Raw genomic sequence first — 13,303 nt, forward strand, 5'->3', positions numbered from 1 at the left:
GCTGACCTGGTCCTCTCCCTCGGTGACTCGGCCTCCAAGGCCTCCAAGGCCTCTGGCCATTTTTTTTCAAGGTTTATTTTATTTTTATTGGAAAAGCAGATATATAAAGAGGAAGATCTTCCATCCGATGGTTCACTCCCTAAGCAGCCACAACGGCGGTAACTGACTACGCCGATCCTAAGCCAGGAACCCAGAGCCTCTACCGTGTCTCCCATGCGGGTGCAGGGTTCCAAGGCTTTGGGCCGGCCTGGACTGCTTTCCCAGGCCACAAGCAGGGAGCTGGATGGGAAGTAGGCAGCTGGGATTAGAAACGGTGCTCAAATAGGACCAGGGTGTGTGCAAGGTGAGGGCTTTAGCTGCTAGGCCACCACACTGGGCCCAGCCTCTTGCCTTTGAGATTCCAAGGACTCCTGCCTGCCAGGGTAGGAGTGGGTGCGCAAGATGGCTATCCTGCAGAATAAACGGGACCTTTCTCGCCGCCACCTCCGAGCAGAGCAGCAGAATTTTCCTTGGCTCCCAGGGTCTGCTGTTGTCTCTAAACTTGTAGAAGCGCCTCCTTGCCCCTCGTCCCCTTTGAGCCGGGGCAGAGGAGAAGGCCAGGGTGGAGACCCCGCCCGGTCCGTCACGTTCATCCCACCCCGGGCCTCCTCGCAGGCGAGGGGATCGGAGGGAGGGGCGCTCGGCTGCACCTGCCCGCCCGCCTGGGCTGCGCGTGCCCGGCTTCCCCGCCCCGGCCCCCGGCGCCCACCGGGCGGGCCGCACACGCCCCTCCCCGTTCCCGCCGCCCGCCTTGGCCGCTCCCACTTGGGGGCGGCGCGCCGGGGCCCAGCTCCGGGGCGGCGGGGGCGGGACCGCGCGCGGCATCGGCTGCGGCGGCGAGGGCTTGGCCGGAGGCCCGGGCTGCGGAGCTACGGCCGCGGGCGCACGGGCGCACGGGCGCACGGCCGAACGGCCCCGGGGCGACGCGCGCGCCTCCGCCTGGGGTTTGACGACGGCGAGATCTTGGCCGAGAGGGGGCCCCGAGCGCTGCGGCTTCCCGTCGGATCCCATCCCCGGGCTCGGGCCTCCTGCGCCGCTGCGGGGGATCGAGCAGAGAGGAAGCCCGGAGCCGAGCGGGGGCGGCCGGGGCGGCCGGGGTGAGCACGCGCGGGGCGAGCGGGCGGCGCGATTGTCCCTCGGCGCTCGCCGTAGCGCGGCCCGAGGAGGGAGGCGGTTCGCGGAAGAGCGCCGGCTGGGCCAGGCCGCGAAAGGAGGCCGAGCTGGCGGAGGAGGCGTCTGCGCCGGGTCAGCTCCGGGGCGACGGGCGGTCGGGGGGCCGGCGACGGCTCTCCGGGCCCGGCCCGGCTCCGGACTCGCGGGCCCCGGCGCGCACCGAGGCGGGGCGGCGGCGGCCACAGCGCCCCTTGCGGCCCGGCGGCGCCCCGCAGGTTCGCTGCAGCTGGGCGGCCGGGGGCGCCGGGGCGCCGGGCTCCGGCCTTCTCCTCCTGGGCCCGTGGGCAGCCGGGCGTGGGCCCTCGGCCTCCGCGGCCCTGGGAGCCGCTTCGCGAAGGGCGGGCGGCATGGGCCGCGGGGATTTGTCAGGATCCCCGCGGGGAGAGGAGCGAGCCTGGCGGGGGTCCCCGGGAAATGGAGGACTTCCGTGAAGGAGGGTTTGCAAGCCTTCACCAAGGGTTTTTTTTTTTTTTTTTTTTTTGAAAAGGCTGGACGAAAGGGGTTTTTCTTGGGTCCTGGATTTTCTTGGATCCCGTTTTCTTGGGCTCCCGCCCTGGATCTTGGGCCCCTCCGGCTGGGGGGTGTGGGCCTGGGGTGTTGGGGTTCAGTCCCGCCCGCCTCAGCAGGGCTGGCCGAGTCCTTGGGCGCCTTGGCCTTAATGCCAGTTCCGTCGCTCCCGGACGCGATCGTCTGTGTGATCGGCCGAGAAGTGGGCCTCCTCCGGCCCCACCTCGCACCCCGCGAGCGTCCCGAGGGTGGCCCCAAGCAGCCGGCAGGTGTCCGCGTGTCCCCCTTGCCCTGGGCGTCCGGTCAGCTGTGAAGGTGTGGACCCCGTAGTGCGAGATCTGTGGTGATGGCGGATTGTGTTGAAGATGGAGAACCAAACCTATTTAATGCAGAGTGAATTGTATAAAGAAAATGGCTTGGTGGTGGTGAGGGGGGTGGGATGCACTTTATGTGCACAGCTATTTTTTTTTTTTTAAAGAAATGTATTTATTTGAAAGTCTCAGAGAGAGAGATTCCATCTGCTGGTTCACACCTGTGTCACCTCCGGATGACTGCAGGAGCCAGCACTGGGCCAGGCTGAAGGCAGAAGCTTCATGCTGGTCTCCTGTGGGTTAACGGCCCAGCCCTTGAGGGCACCTGCACTCGAGCCGGATGGGAAGTGAAGCAGCGGGGACACCCATCTAGGGTGCCCACATCTTGGGTGGCAGCTTTTGCCCTGCCCACCAGCTCATAGGGCAGAAACCAGATCCGCAACTGTGTGTCGGCTTGCAGGGGCAGCTCTCAGTGTGGTGGCTGAGGTGCCGTTAGAAACCTTGGCTCATTTCAAGGGGTGTTTTCTGAGAACCCAGTGCTGTGCAAGCTGTAAATAGCCCGTTTCCCAAGTGATGGTTGCCACCTTTTGCACCTGGTAATTTTTCTTTTAAAATAAAAAGGTTTATCTATTCTGAGGCTGGCGCCATGGTTCAACAGGCTAATCTTCCTCCTTTAAGTGCCAGCATCCCATCTAGATGCCAGTTCATGCTCTGGCTGCCCCACTTCCCATCCAGCTCTGTTTATGTCCCGAGGAAGCAGTGGAGGACAGCCCAAGTATTTGGGACCCCACACTCACATGGGAGACCTGGAGGAAGCCCCTGGCTCCTGGCTTTGGATCAGCTTAGCTCCAGTGGTTTGTGGCCATTTGGGGAGTAAACCAGTGGATGGAAGATCTTGCCTTCTTTGTTTCTCCTTCTCCGTGTGAATCTTCCAAGCAAAAATAAATAGGTCTTAAAGATTTACTTATTCATTTGGAAGGTATAGAGTTACAGAAAAAGGAAGAGAGACAGGTCTTCCTTCTGTGGCTTGGGTCACTCCCCAGATGGCCACAGTGGCTAGGGCTGTGCCAGGCCCAAGCCAGGGGTTAGAACTCTGGCCGGGTCTCCTATGCCAGTGCAGGGCGCAAACACTCAGACCATTGTGCACTGTTCCCCTGATCACCAGCCCGGAGCTGGGTCAGAAGTGGAACAGCCAGGACTCAGACCCGTGCTCACAGGGAGTGCCAGTGTTGCCGGCGATAGCTTAGTCTACACCACCAGCCAACCCTGACACCTGGGGGTTTTATTGCACAATGAAGTTTGAGAATCCCAGACCGCCTGGGGCAGAGATTGCCGGAGTACAGTGGGGCCAACCCCCAGTTGATGCCTGTTTTCAAACAACCTCGTGAACTGGAAATGGTTTTGACAATTTTAATGGTTGGGCAAAATTGTATTATGTGATGGACAAGAATGACGCGAGGTTCGTGTAGAAGCGTCCCTGGGTAAAGCTTCATCGCAGTCACCTTTGCCTGGTCGCTGATTGGCTGCTTCTGCTTTGTAACTGACGAGAAAGCTGAGTGGTGTCAGACCCCTGCCACAGAGACCAAAATGCTTACTTAGCATCTGGCTTTCTACAGCAAGTGTGTGCCTACCCCTGGCTTAGGGGTAGGAAGGGAAAAATTGGAAAGGACAGCGTTTGCTTTCCTAAGAGTCAGGCCAAGAAAGTAGCAGACGAGAAGGGATCGCATGAACTGGATGCCCGGAGAAGCAGACGGGATCCTGTTATAATCTGGGTTTATGGATAGAAAGGTTTAGGAAGGATTTTGCCCATGATTGTGAGTTGGCGTCCCTGATCAGTTGATTAACCCGCTGCTCCTTTTCGTAGGCTGGCTGAATTTGAACTTGATGGACCTAAGATCCGTCTGGTGAGGCGTAAACCAGCCCAAAAGCAAGATGGCGTTTGTCGCGACGCAAGGGGCCACCGTGGTTGACCAAACCACGCTGATGAAGAAATACCTCCAGTTTGTGGCAGCTCTCACGGATGTGAACACACGTGAGTGGGTCCTGCCTGCCCGGGGCAGCACGCTGCCGTGGCTCCTGCACCGCGGTCGGCGGCCGTGGGCCTGGAGCTGCTTGCATGCGTGTGATCCTGGTTTGTCCTGCTTTATGGAGAAGCAAAATGATGAGCAAAATAGGCTGGATCCCCAAAGAGGCATGTGCACGTGTGCGCATGTGTGTGTGTGTGTGTGTGTGTGTGTCCGTCCTTGTCGGTGTGTTTGCTGTGTGTCTGTGTGTGGATGTGTGACCGGGTGTAGGGAACTAGCTAAGTGCCTTCGTTGGGCCGTGACAGCAAAACTGATAAGATCTGATTGCTTCTCCCAAGCTGCACGAATCTAGTCACTTCATGAACGTCTTTAATTGCTTTCCGTTGCCTGATGGTTTGTTCTGTCTTTTACAGCTGATGAAACAAAGTTAAAAATGATGCAAGAAGTTAGCGAGAATTTTGAGGTATGAGCTTCGTATTTTATGTTTCTCATGTTGAGGCCAGCCCACACTGCTGTGTGTCCCTGCAGCTGCCATGTGGGTCAGTTTCTTACGTAACAACTCCAGAGTTACAAATTCTTGTATTTTATTTCCTGTTGTATTCAAAATTGAAATTTGCAACTTAGTATGTAGCCTTATCTGTCCTCTCCACACTAGTGTTAGGGGATCACCAGACCCTAGCGCTGTCTTAACACCCTGCTGTCCCAGTGGTGGCCTTGCCAGGTGCTCGGCAGTCAGGTTGTGGATGCCGTGTTAGGCTGAGTGCGGCTGCGCTGCTCAGGCCTTGGGTGACCTTCCTCGTGCACAGTCCTTCTTTGGGGGCCTCACATTGTGCGGTGCTCTGTTCTTGAGAGAACTGGGCTCGCATCATTCTTTTCCTGCTTGTTCTTTTCGACTGGGTCCTCCACTGGATCCGTCAGCAGCCGCACCAGCTCCTGTTTGTTGTTAAGATTTATTCATGTGGAAAAGAGAGTTACATGGAAAAAGCAGAGTCAGAGGAGCGATGTTCCATCTGCTTCACTCCCTAAATGGCTGCGACAGCTCGGGCTGTGTCAGACCAAAACCAGGGCTGTCTTCATGTCTCTCACATGTGAAGGACCCCAAGGATTCGGGGCGTCTTCTGTTGCTTTCCCAAGTGCATCAGTAGGGAGCTGGATTGGGAGTAGATTGAACTGATACCCTTATAGGATCCCAGTGCTGCAGGCTGTGGCTTAACACACTATGCCACAGTACTGGCTACTTATCTGCTGGGGTTTATTTATTTTTTTTTAAGATTTATTTATTTACTTTTATTGGAAAGTCAGATATATAGAGAGGAGGAGAGACAGAGAGGAAGATCTTCCATCCGATGATTTACTACTCAAGGGCCACAATAGCTAGAGCTGAGCTGATCCACAGCCAGGAGCCTCTTCCAAGGTCTCCCATGTGGGTGCAGGGTTCCAAGGCTTGGGGCCGTCCTCGCCTGCTTTCCCATGCCACAAGCAGGGAGCTGGATGGGAAGCAGTGCCACCGGGACTAGAACCGGAGTTCATATGGGATACCAACGCGCGCAAGGCAAGTACTTTTAGCCACTAGGCTACTGTTCTAGCCCCTTTTTTTCTTAGTTTTTTTTTTTTTTTTTTTGATTTTTAGTTATCAAATTTCTATTGGGGCCTGGTGCGGTAGCCTAGTGGCTAAAGTCCTTGCCTTAAACATTCCGGGATCCCATATGGGCGCCAGTTCTAATACCAGAAGCCCCACTTCCCATCCAGCTCCCTGCCTGTGACCTGCCTGGGAAGGCAGTCAAGGATGGCTCAGAGCCTTGGGACCCTGCACCTGAGTGGGAAACCTGGTGGAGGCTCCTGGCTTTGGACTGGCTGTTGTGGTCACTTGGGGAGTAAATCATTGGATGGAGGAGCTTCCTCTCTGTCTCTCCTTCTCTCTGTATATCTGACTTTGTAATAAGAATAAATCTTTAAAAAAATGAATTTCTATTTGATTCTACATGGATTTTACTTCTCTGTAAATTCCTTGTCCATAATTGAGGTTGTACCCTGTGGATGGTGTTCATGATGGTTGTTTATAGTTGCTTCCTGTTTCTCTGCATGTGGTTAAGTTTGGTTTATGCTGACGACATTCTTAATGCATTGTGATAGGGACTCTATGCACATAAATGCATTTTAAGATTTTTTTTTAAGATTTATTTATTTTTATTGGAAAGGCAGTTATACAGAGAGGAGGAGAAACAGAGAGGAAGATCTTCCATCTGATGGTTCACTCCCGAAGCGGCCACAACGGCTGGAGCTGAGCCAATGCGAAGCCAGGAGCCAGGAATTCTTCCGGGTCTCCCACATGGGTGCAGGGTCCCAAGGCTTTGGGCCATTCTCCACGGCTTTCCCAGACCACAAGAGGGAGCTGGGTGGGAAGTGGGGCTGCTGGGATTAGAACTGGCGCCCATATGGGATCCCGGTGCATGTAAGGCGAGGACTTTAACCACTATTCTTTCACACTGGGCCTACATTTTAATATTTACTTACTTATTTGAAATATAGAGTTAGACACAGAGGGCGATATAACTTCACCCCCTGGCCCATTCCCCTAAAGGCCTCCGCAGCCAAGGCTGGGCCAGGCCAAAGCCAGGATCTGCTTCCAGGTCTCCCATGTGGGTAGCAAGGGGCCGATCATTTAGGCCAGTTTCTGCTGTTCTCCCAGGGGCCTTAGCAAGGGGCTGGATCGGAAGGGGAACAGCAAGGACACTAGCTGGCGCCCATATGAGATGCCAGTGCTGCAGGTGGCCGCTTCACTCCCTGCACTCCGGTACCAGCCACACGACTATTCAGTGTTGATAGCAGCTGTTGTAGTATGTTGTTCAGCTGACTCCTTGAGCTTGCGTAGAGCTCCTTTTGGCTAGGAGAATCTCTGGAAAACACAAGGTTCCCAGCGACCCTGTAACTTGTTGGGGGAATTCAGCTTCCATGCTCAGCAGATGCCCAGCTGTGGCTCTGTGAGGGCTGGCGTCGTGGTCCTCCTAGCCACATGGGAGTGGTGGCTGGCATGTTATCAGGGTGTGAAGTAGGTCTTTGCCCTCTGCCTGGACTTGAACTCCATTATGGTAACTGTGCTCCACTTGTAATGCCTTCCTGAAGTCAGACTCTGGCAAGCGTTACCCTGCTGCCCTTCGTGCGGCCCGTACCCCTGCCACTCCAAGGAACGTGACAGGGAAGCAGCCCGTTGCCCTCTGCCCTGCCCGCTCTGCCCGCTTGGGCTACCTCGGTTGTGTGGTTTCTTGTCTCAGCTTGCAGCTTTGGCCCTGCCTGGATGCAGCTTGCTTAGCACATCAGGAAATGCACGCAGGCGGAGAGCCTGGTGGCCGTGGGCTGCACTGTGGGTATTTCCCTGGGAATTCACTGTCTGGCTCGGTTCCTTGTTCCGCACCTGACAAAAGGCATCTCAAAGTCTGCACAGCTTTAAGGTTTACTGGGGTGCTGGTTAGTTTCCCAAAGAGATGAGAAAGTTGTATTTCTTATTTTTGTTATGGGAATGATAAGGCCTTACGCAGAGAGTAAGATTAGATTCAACAGATAAAATGCTTCCTAGTCTCTGTATGGGCCTTTGAATTACTGGGTAAATGCTAGTAAGATTGAGTCAGATACTGATTTGAAAAGCAGATGGAGGGAAGGACAGAATTTTCCATCTGTAAGTTGCGGTGGCCAGAGCTGGGCTGGGACTCCTGGGGGTCCCTCGAGGGTGGCAGGGGCCGAGTACCTGGGTCATGCTGTGCTGTGACCCGCAGAGTGTGGGGAGAAGCTGTGTTGTGTAGAGCTGGTGGGCGTGCGGCTGCGTCCTGGCCCTGCTCTCTGCACGGAGCCCCGGGCGGCGTGGGTTTCTCTGCGTGGCTGAGGCACCTCACTGCTCTTGGGAGACTCCTCTTGGAGGATGGCCTTCGGGGATGAGGCAGCCTCAGATCTTTCATCTTCTGCTCTGCATTTGATGCCTTCCCCGGGCCGTTAAATTGGATTTCCGGAGCAGCAGTGGTCCTGATGCAGCCGGAGCGCTCTCAGCACAGAACCCGGGGGTGGCTTGGCCTTGCGGAGTGGTTTCCACACCGTGTTGAGGTCATATGTGAATTTGAAGTAAAAAATAAATACACAAACACTTAAAGGGTGTTTCTTTCCTCTCTGCCGTTAGAACGTGACATCGTCGCCCCAGTACTCTACATTCCTGGAACATATTATCCCGCGGTTTCTTACCTTCCTTCAGGACGGAGAGGTCCAGTTTCTTCAGGAGAAGCCGGCCCAGGTAACGTGTGCAGCCAGAGGGGCGAGAGTGGGTGGTGCTGCCGGGCACTGCGGCCTGGGCTCACTCACCTGGTGCCACCGGGAAGATGAGCTGCCATTGGTTTTTGTCCGAAGCCGTGACCTCCTCGCTTAGCTGTCGTGGTTTTATTTTGTCTTGGCTGTCTTTTGACACTTTATGTTGTGTTCATTTGCAGTTGAGCGTGCGTGTATGCGCACAGCACGTTGTCAATAGTGCTTTCCTGGCAGCCCTAGACCTCTCGCCCGCTGTCACTCATTTCAGTTCTTACACATGACCAGTTTCGTTTTATCTGTCACACTCTTCCACATACTTTGTTTTAGTACTTTTAAAAAATACTTACTTGTTTGAAAGAATGACAGAGGCAGGGACAGTCAAAAGATGCCTCCTGTTTGCTGATTCATTGGCCAGATGGCTGTAACAGCAAGCCCCGTGGCAGACCGAGGCCAGGACCAAGTCCTTGGGCCGTTGGCGCCGACGGGAAGCTGGGTTGGCAGTGTGGAGTAGCTGGCACTGAAGCCGAGCTCTCCAGTTTGCCAGCGTCCCAAGCTCTGTTTTTGGGTAATACCTAAACATACATCTCTGAAAAGGAACTTTAACAGATTTCCATAATACCAGTGAAGTCAATTTAGTTCTTGTTTGATTTTTTTTTTCATCTTCACTCCATATTTTTCCCACAGAATCCTTCAGGAAATACTACTTAAAGGGGAAAGTAGGCTTAATTGATTGATACTTGGTTATACAAGGGGCTTCCAAAAGATTGATGAAAAGAATCCAATGAAAAATTCAACATCAACTTCATTGAGTTGGAGACAGTTTATTAACCTCCCTGGAGGGGGTCTGGGTCTCTAGCCTTGTCTTTGCTGTCTTTTTTACATTGTTATCTAAAGAAAATCAGGGGGTCTTTAGCTTTTTTTTTTTTTCCCTACCATTAGGAAACAAATCAGAAGGTGCCAAATGAGGCCTGTGGAGTTGATGCGTGGGGATTGTCCATTAAAACTCTCTCTCCCCAAATTGGTGTTGAGGGAGGGCGGGCTGGAGCAGTCCTGACCAGAGCCGGGGGAAGCCGAGTGTTCTGCTAAAGCTTTGGCTTTTTTGAAACCCTCTCCTAATGAGCCGAGGCTGTAGGCTGGCCCTGCAGGAGGTCCGCACAGTGCCTGGGGAGCCCAGCAAGCTGGCTGTGACCTTGCTCCTTACCTGGCCACATTGTTACTTTGTGTTTGTGTTGGAGCTTGTAAGGGGGTGATCCGCCTGTTGCTCCTTGAGCAGCAGTTAGGGACCCATCAGCAGGGCGCGGCCGCACTCCAGCGCCCCAGGGAGCTGGGCCAGGTGGCACGTCTGCCGTATTGACTGTTGTGTGCACCTCATTCCTCTTCAGTTAGGGCACAAACAGGATGCATTTGTTCCTCCCGGATTGACCTGTATTGACGTGCATGGGCTGCGTTTTCAGTGTCCCCCCGTTTGGTTCCTACGGGCAGTGTCCCCCAGGATTTTTTTTGTAAAGCACCAGTAGTTTGGTGAAGCCCAAGTGGGGGAATATTCAAAGTTTGCTGTTCGTTCTTCAACTTGAGCAGAATTCGTCTTAGTGACGTTAGGGGCTCCTTTCGCCCTGGTGCCTCATCCTGGCTAATGCCTCCCGACTAGAGCCCGTTCAGATTTGATGTTAGCAAGTTGGTACAAGTTTGTTTTGTGGGAAGAAGTTTCAAAATCTGTTCTGTTTTTTTTTTTTTTTTTTTTTTTTTTTTTTTTTGCAGTACACATTTTCTGTGAATTCTTTGAAAAGCACTTGTAGGATTTTTGAGTGGGAATTGGCAGTATCTACTTTGGATTGCAGTTAAATTGGTCTGACTCGTGCTGGGTGCAAATGTGCTTTATCTTTCTTTGTTTTTCCTTACCAGCAACTGCGGAAACTAGTACTGGAGATAATTCATAGAATACCGACCAATGAACATCTTCGTCCTCATACAAAAAACGTTTTGTCTGTGATGTTCCGCTTTTTAGAGGTAACTTTTGGGGGAGTGACGTCTTTGTAGGGAGCTGTATCAGAAACCTGCAGTAATTCTTTTTGTCGCGGTAAAAAAATCAGTGTTCTACAACTGCTGTTTCGCTTAGGTTCTGATTCACAGGAATAAAAAAAAAATTTTTTTTAAGGATTTATTTATTTATTTGAGAGAGAAGTGAGTGGGGAGAGACACCTTCCAAGATGGCTGTAACATCCAGGGTTAGGCTGGCAGGAAGCAGGAGCTTCCTCGTCTCCCATGTGGGGGGCAGGCGCACTTTGGCCTTCCTAGCCCACGCCATTAACAGGCAGCTGCATGGCAAGTGGGTTGCCTGAGACTGTTCATGCCAGTGTCAGAGGTGGTAGCTTTAGCTGTGATGCCACAAGGCCTGCCCTAGGAATAAAAAAACTGTTGGGCCTGGCACAATAGCCTAGGGGCTAAAGTCCTCGCCTCGCACGCACCAGAATCCCATATAGGCATTAGTTCTAATCCTGGCAGCCCCACTTCCCATCCAGCTCCCTGCTTGTGGCCTGGAAAAGCAGTCGAGGACGGCCCTAAGCCTTGGGACCCTGCACCCGCGTGGGAGACCTGGAGGAAGTTCCTGGCCCCTGGCTTCAGATCAGCGCTGCACCAGCCGTTGCGATCACTTGAGGAGTGAATCAATGGATGGAAGAATTTTTTCTCTCTCTCCTCTCTGTATATCTGACTTTGCAAAAAAAAAAAAAAAAAAAATCCTTTAAAAAAAGAGAACAACAGAATAAAAACCCAGAAGACAACTTTCTTTAAAAAAAAAGTGTGAATTGTCCCTTTCCTCCATGTCCCCAGCTCACATTTTTATGAAAGCTGGCGCACTTGAAGATTGGTGAATTGATTGGATGGCCCCTTGGGAGGATGAGCTTGGAGAGGCATCGTGTTGGGGTCAGGTGTGGGCTGTGCTGTTTCATGCCTGGGCTTTGTAAGCCTTGCTGCTTAACTTCTCTGAGAACTCGCCTGGTCGGGTGGCGTGTGGGTGTCGCTGCCTCGCAGAGTTGCCATGCTCAGCAGCGGTCACTAGGCCGTCGTTCTCATCTTTCACAATACAAGGTGGCTGTAGTCCTTTACCGAGATTCTAGGCACTGGAAAGGTTGTGGGTTTTGGAAATCTCAGACTTTGTAGGTTTGCCTGGGGACAGGCAGGCCCGCGGAGGTGTGTCCCAGAGCCCTGTGCCCAGCTGTGAGGTGCTATTGGGCAAAGTCAATTCTTTCAGGACCCCTGGAAGCTTGGGACCCACTCATCCCAGCCCTGCAAGTTCTTTGCTCTGGACTGGGGTCCCCCAACCTCAGGATGGGAATCAACCCTGAAGCTCTGCCCCTAAGAGTTCCCCTACAGAGCTCGTGGGTCTTGGGGCCCCATCCGTGAGCTTCCAGAGCCTCCTGGACACAGGTACCCTGAGGACACACACACTCTGGCTTGCACACACTCACACTCACACACAGGCTCCTGGGGCAGGTCTCAGTTTGCAGCCCTGGGCCTGTCCCTCCTTCTGTCTTCATTTTGTAAACACTGTTGCCTTTTTGACAGAATGTCCGTTTCACCCTTATTCCCCTCCTCTGCTGGCAAGGGGATGGGGACCTGTTGTTTGTAAAAGGAGACGGGAGTTGTATCTGTTCACTTTTGTAATAGTGGCGTTGGGCACATGTGGGGGTGCCACGCAGGAGCCAGCCTTCTGTGGCCACGGGAGTGTGGGGGCTGGTCCCATGAGATGCCCTCCAGGCTGTGAGCGCTCTGTTCCTCCACCGGCCCAACCCAGCCATCTGACAGGTCCCTGGTTTAATAAACACTATATAAATATATATATATAAAAGTGTACATGTGGTACGTATAGCCTGGAGGTAGTCTTGTATATTGCACTTCAACTGTGACCCTGACACATGAGGTCAGATGTGGCATCGGCCTCTGTGGTCTCATGTCCGTGTGCAGTTTCTGAGTTTGGATCTGGTGTGTTCAGTCTATTTTCAAGCTGTGAAAAGTGTCAGTTGGGCCGCTAAGACCTTTGTTCCTGGTCAGTTGCTCCCAGTGGGCTTGCTGGTGGGATGGTCCCAGTCATGATGGTCTCTGGGTTTATGAGTATCCAAAAAGACCTCAGAAGTGCAACTTTTTTAATGCTTTTTTTTTTTTCAGACGGAAAATGAAGAAAACGTTCTTATTTGCCTAAGAATAATTATTGAGCTGCATAAACAGTTCCGGCCACCAATCACACAAGAAGTAAGTTGCTTCTGACAGCGACTCGGCAGAGTGCCGACTTCCGCCAGCTCTGTGGGTGCTTTGTTCTTGACGTTTGTTTGTGTGCTGCTTTTATGTGTTGGGAATGAAGCTTAAACTGGGAGCACTTCTTCATGGGTTTGCTTTCTGTTTTTCGAATGTCAGTCTCAGGTGCTTGCTGGATTTGTTCAGAAATTGAAATGTATTAGCCGGTCCAGCTGGCGGGCCTGTCTGGGTTGCTGCAGTGTTTATTTTGTCTCGGCAGAAGTTGCTTGTCGTTTTGGTTCAGAAGTCGCAGCTGGGTTGGGTCTCTGCTGTGCAGGTCACGGCTGTGTGACTTTGGGGGGACGCTAGCTTTGAGTCTGTGCTGTGAACTGTTCTAGAATAGTCAGTGTTATAGTGCCCTTGGTGCCAGAGTGAGCTGCAGGAAGCAGAGTAGGGTGTTGAGGTGAGAAACAACGTAAAACTTGGGCCTGGCAGGGCACCCTGGGCGTGGCAGGGGGGACACTGGATCTGGCAGGGAGCACCCTGGGCCTGGCAGGGGGCACCCTGGGCGTGGCAGGGCACCCTGGGCGTGTCAGGGGGACGCTGGGCCTGTCAGGACACCCTGGGCCTGGCAGGGCACCCTGGGCGTGGCAGGGGGACCCTGGGCCTGGCAGCGGCACACTGGGCCTGGCAGGGGGCACCCTGGGCCTGTCAGTGGCACCATGGGCCTGG

The 13,303-nt window shown here is 53.6% G+C and overlaps 1 protein-coding gene across 1 annotated transcript in view; it reads left to right on the plus strand.

Moving 5' to 3' along the window:
- The first annotated feature begins 1,688 nt into the window (after nt 1–1,688).
- LOC121156596 (transformation/transcription domain associated protein) overlaps nt 1,689–13,303 on the plus strand; it is a 98,458-nt gene continuing 86,843 nt past the window's right edge. The window contains exons 1-6 of the mRNA XM_040980362.1: nt 1,689–2,034; nt 3,895–4,062; nt 4,468–4,517; nt 8,220–8,330; nt 10,244–10,348; nt 12,506–12,589. Of these exons, the coding sequence (XP_040836296.1) occupies nt 3,963–4,062; nt 4,468–4,517; nt 8,220–8,330; nt 10,244–10,348; nt 12,506–12,589 (450 nt within the window). The 5' untranslated portion in view covers nt 1,689–2,034; nt 3,895–3,962. The remainder of the gene's footprint in view (nt 2,035–3,894; nt 4,063–4,467; nt 4,518–8,219; nt 8,331–10,243; nt 10,349–12,505; nt 12,590–13,303) is intronic.

The sequence above is a fragment of the Ochotona curzoniae genome, unplaced genomic scaffold, assembly GCF_017591425.1.
Source record: "Ochotona curzoniae isolate NIBS_2020 unplaced genomic scaffold, NIBS_Ocur_1.0 contig_3437, whole genome shotgun sequence".
Lineage (NCBI taxonomy): Eukaryota > Metazoa > Chordata > Mammalia > Lagomorpha > Ochotonidae > Ochotona > Ochotona curzoniae.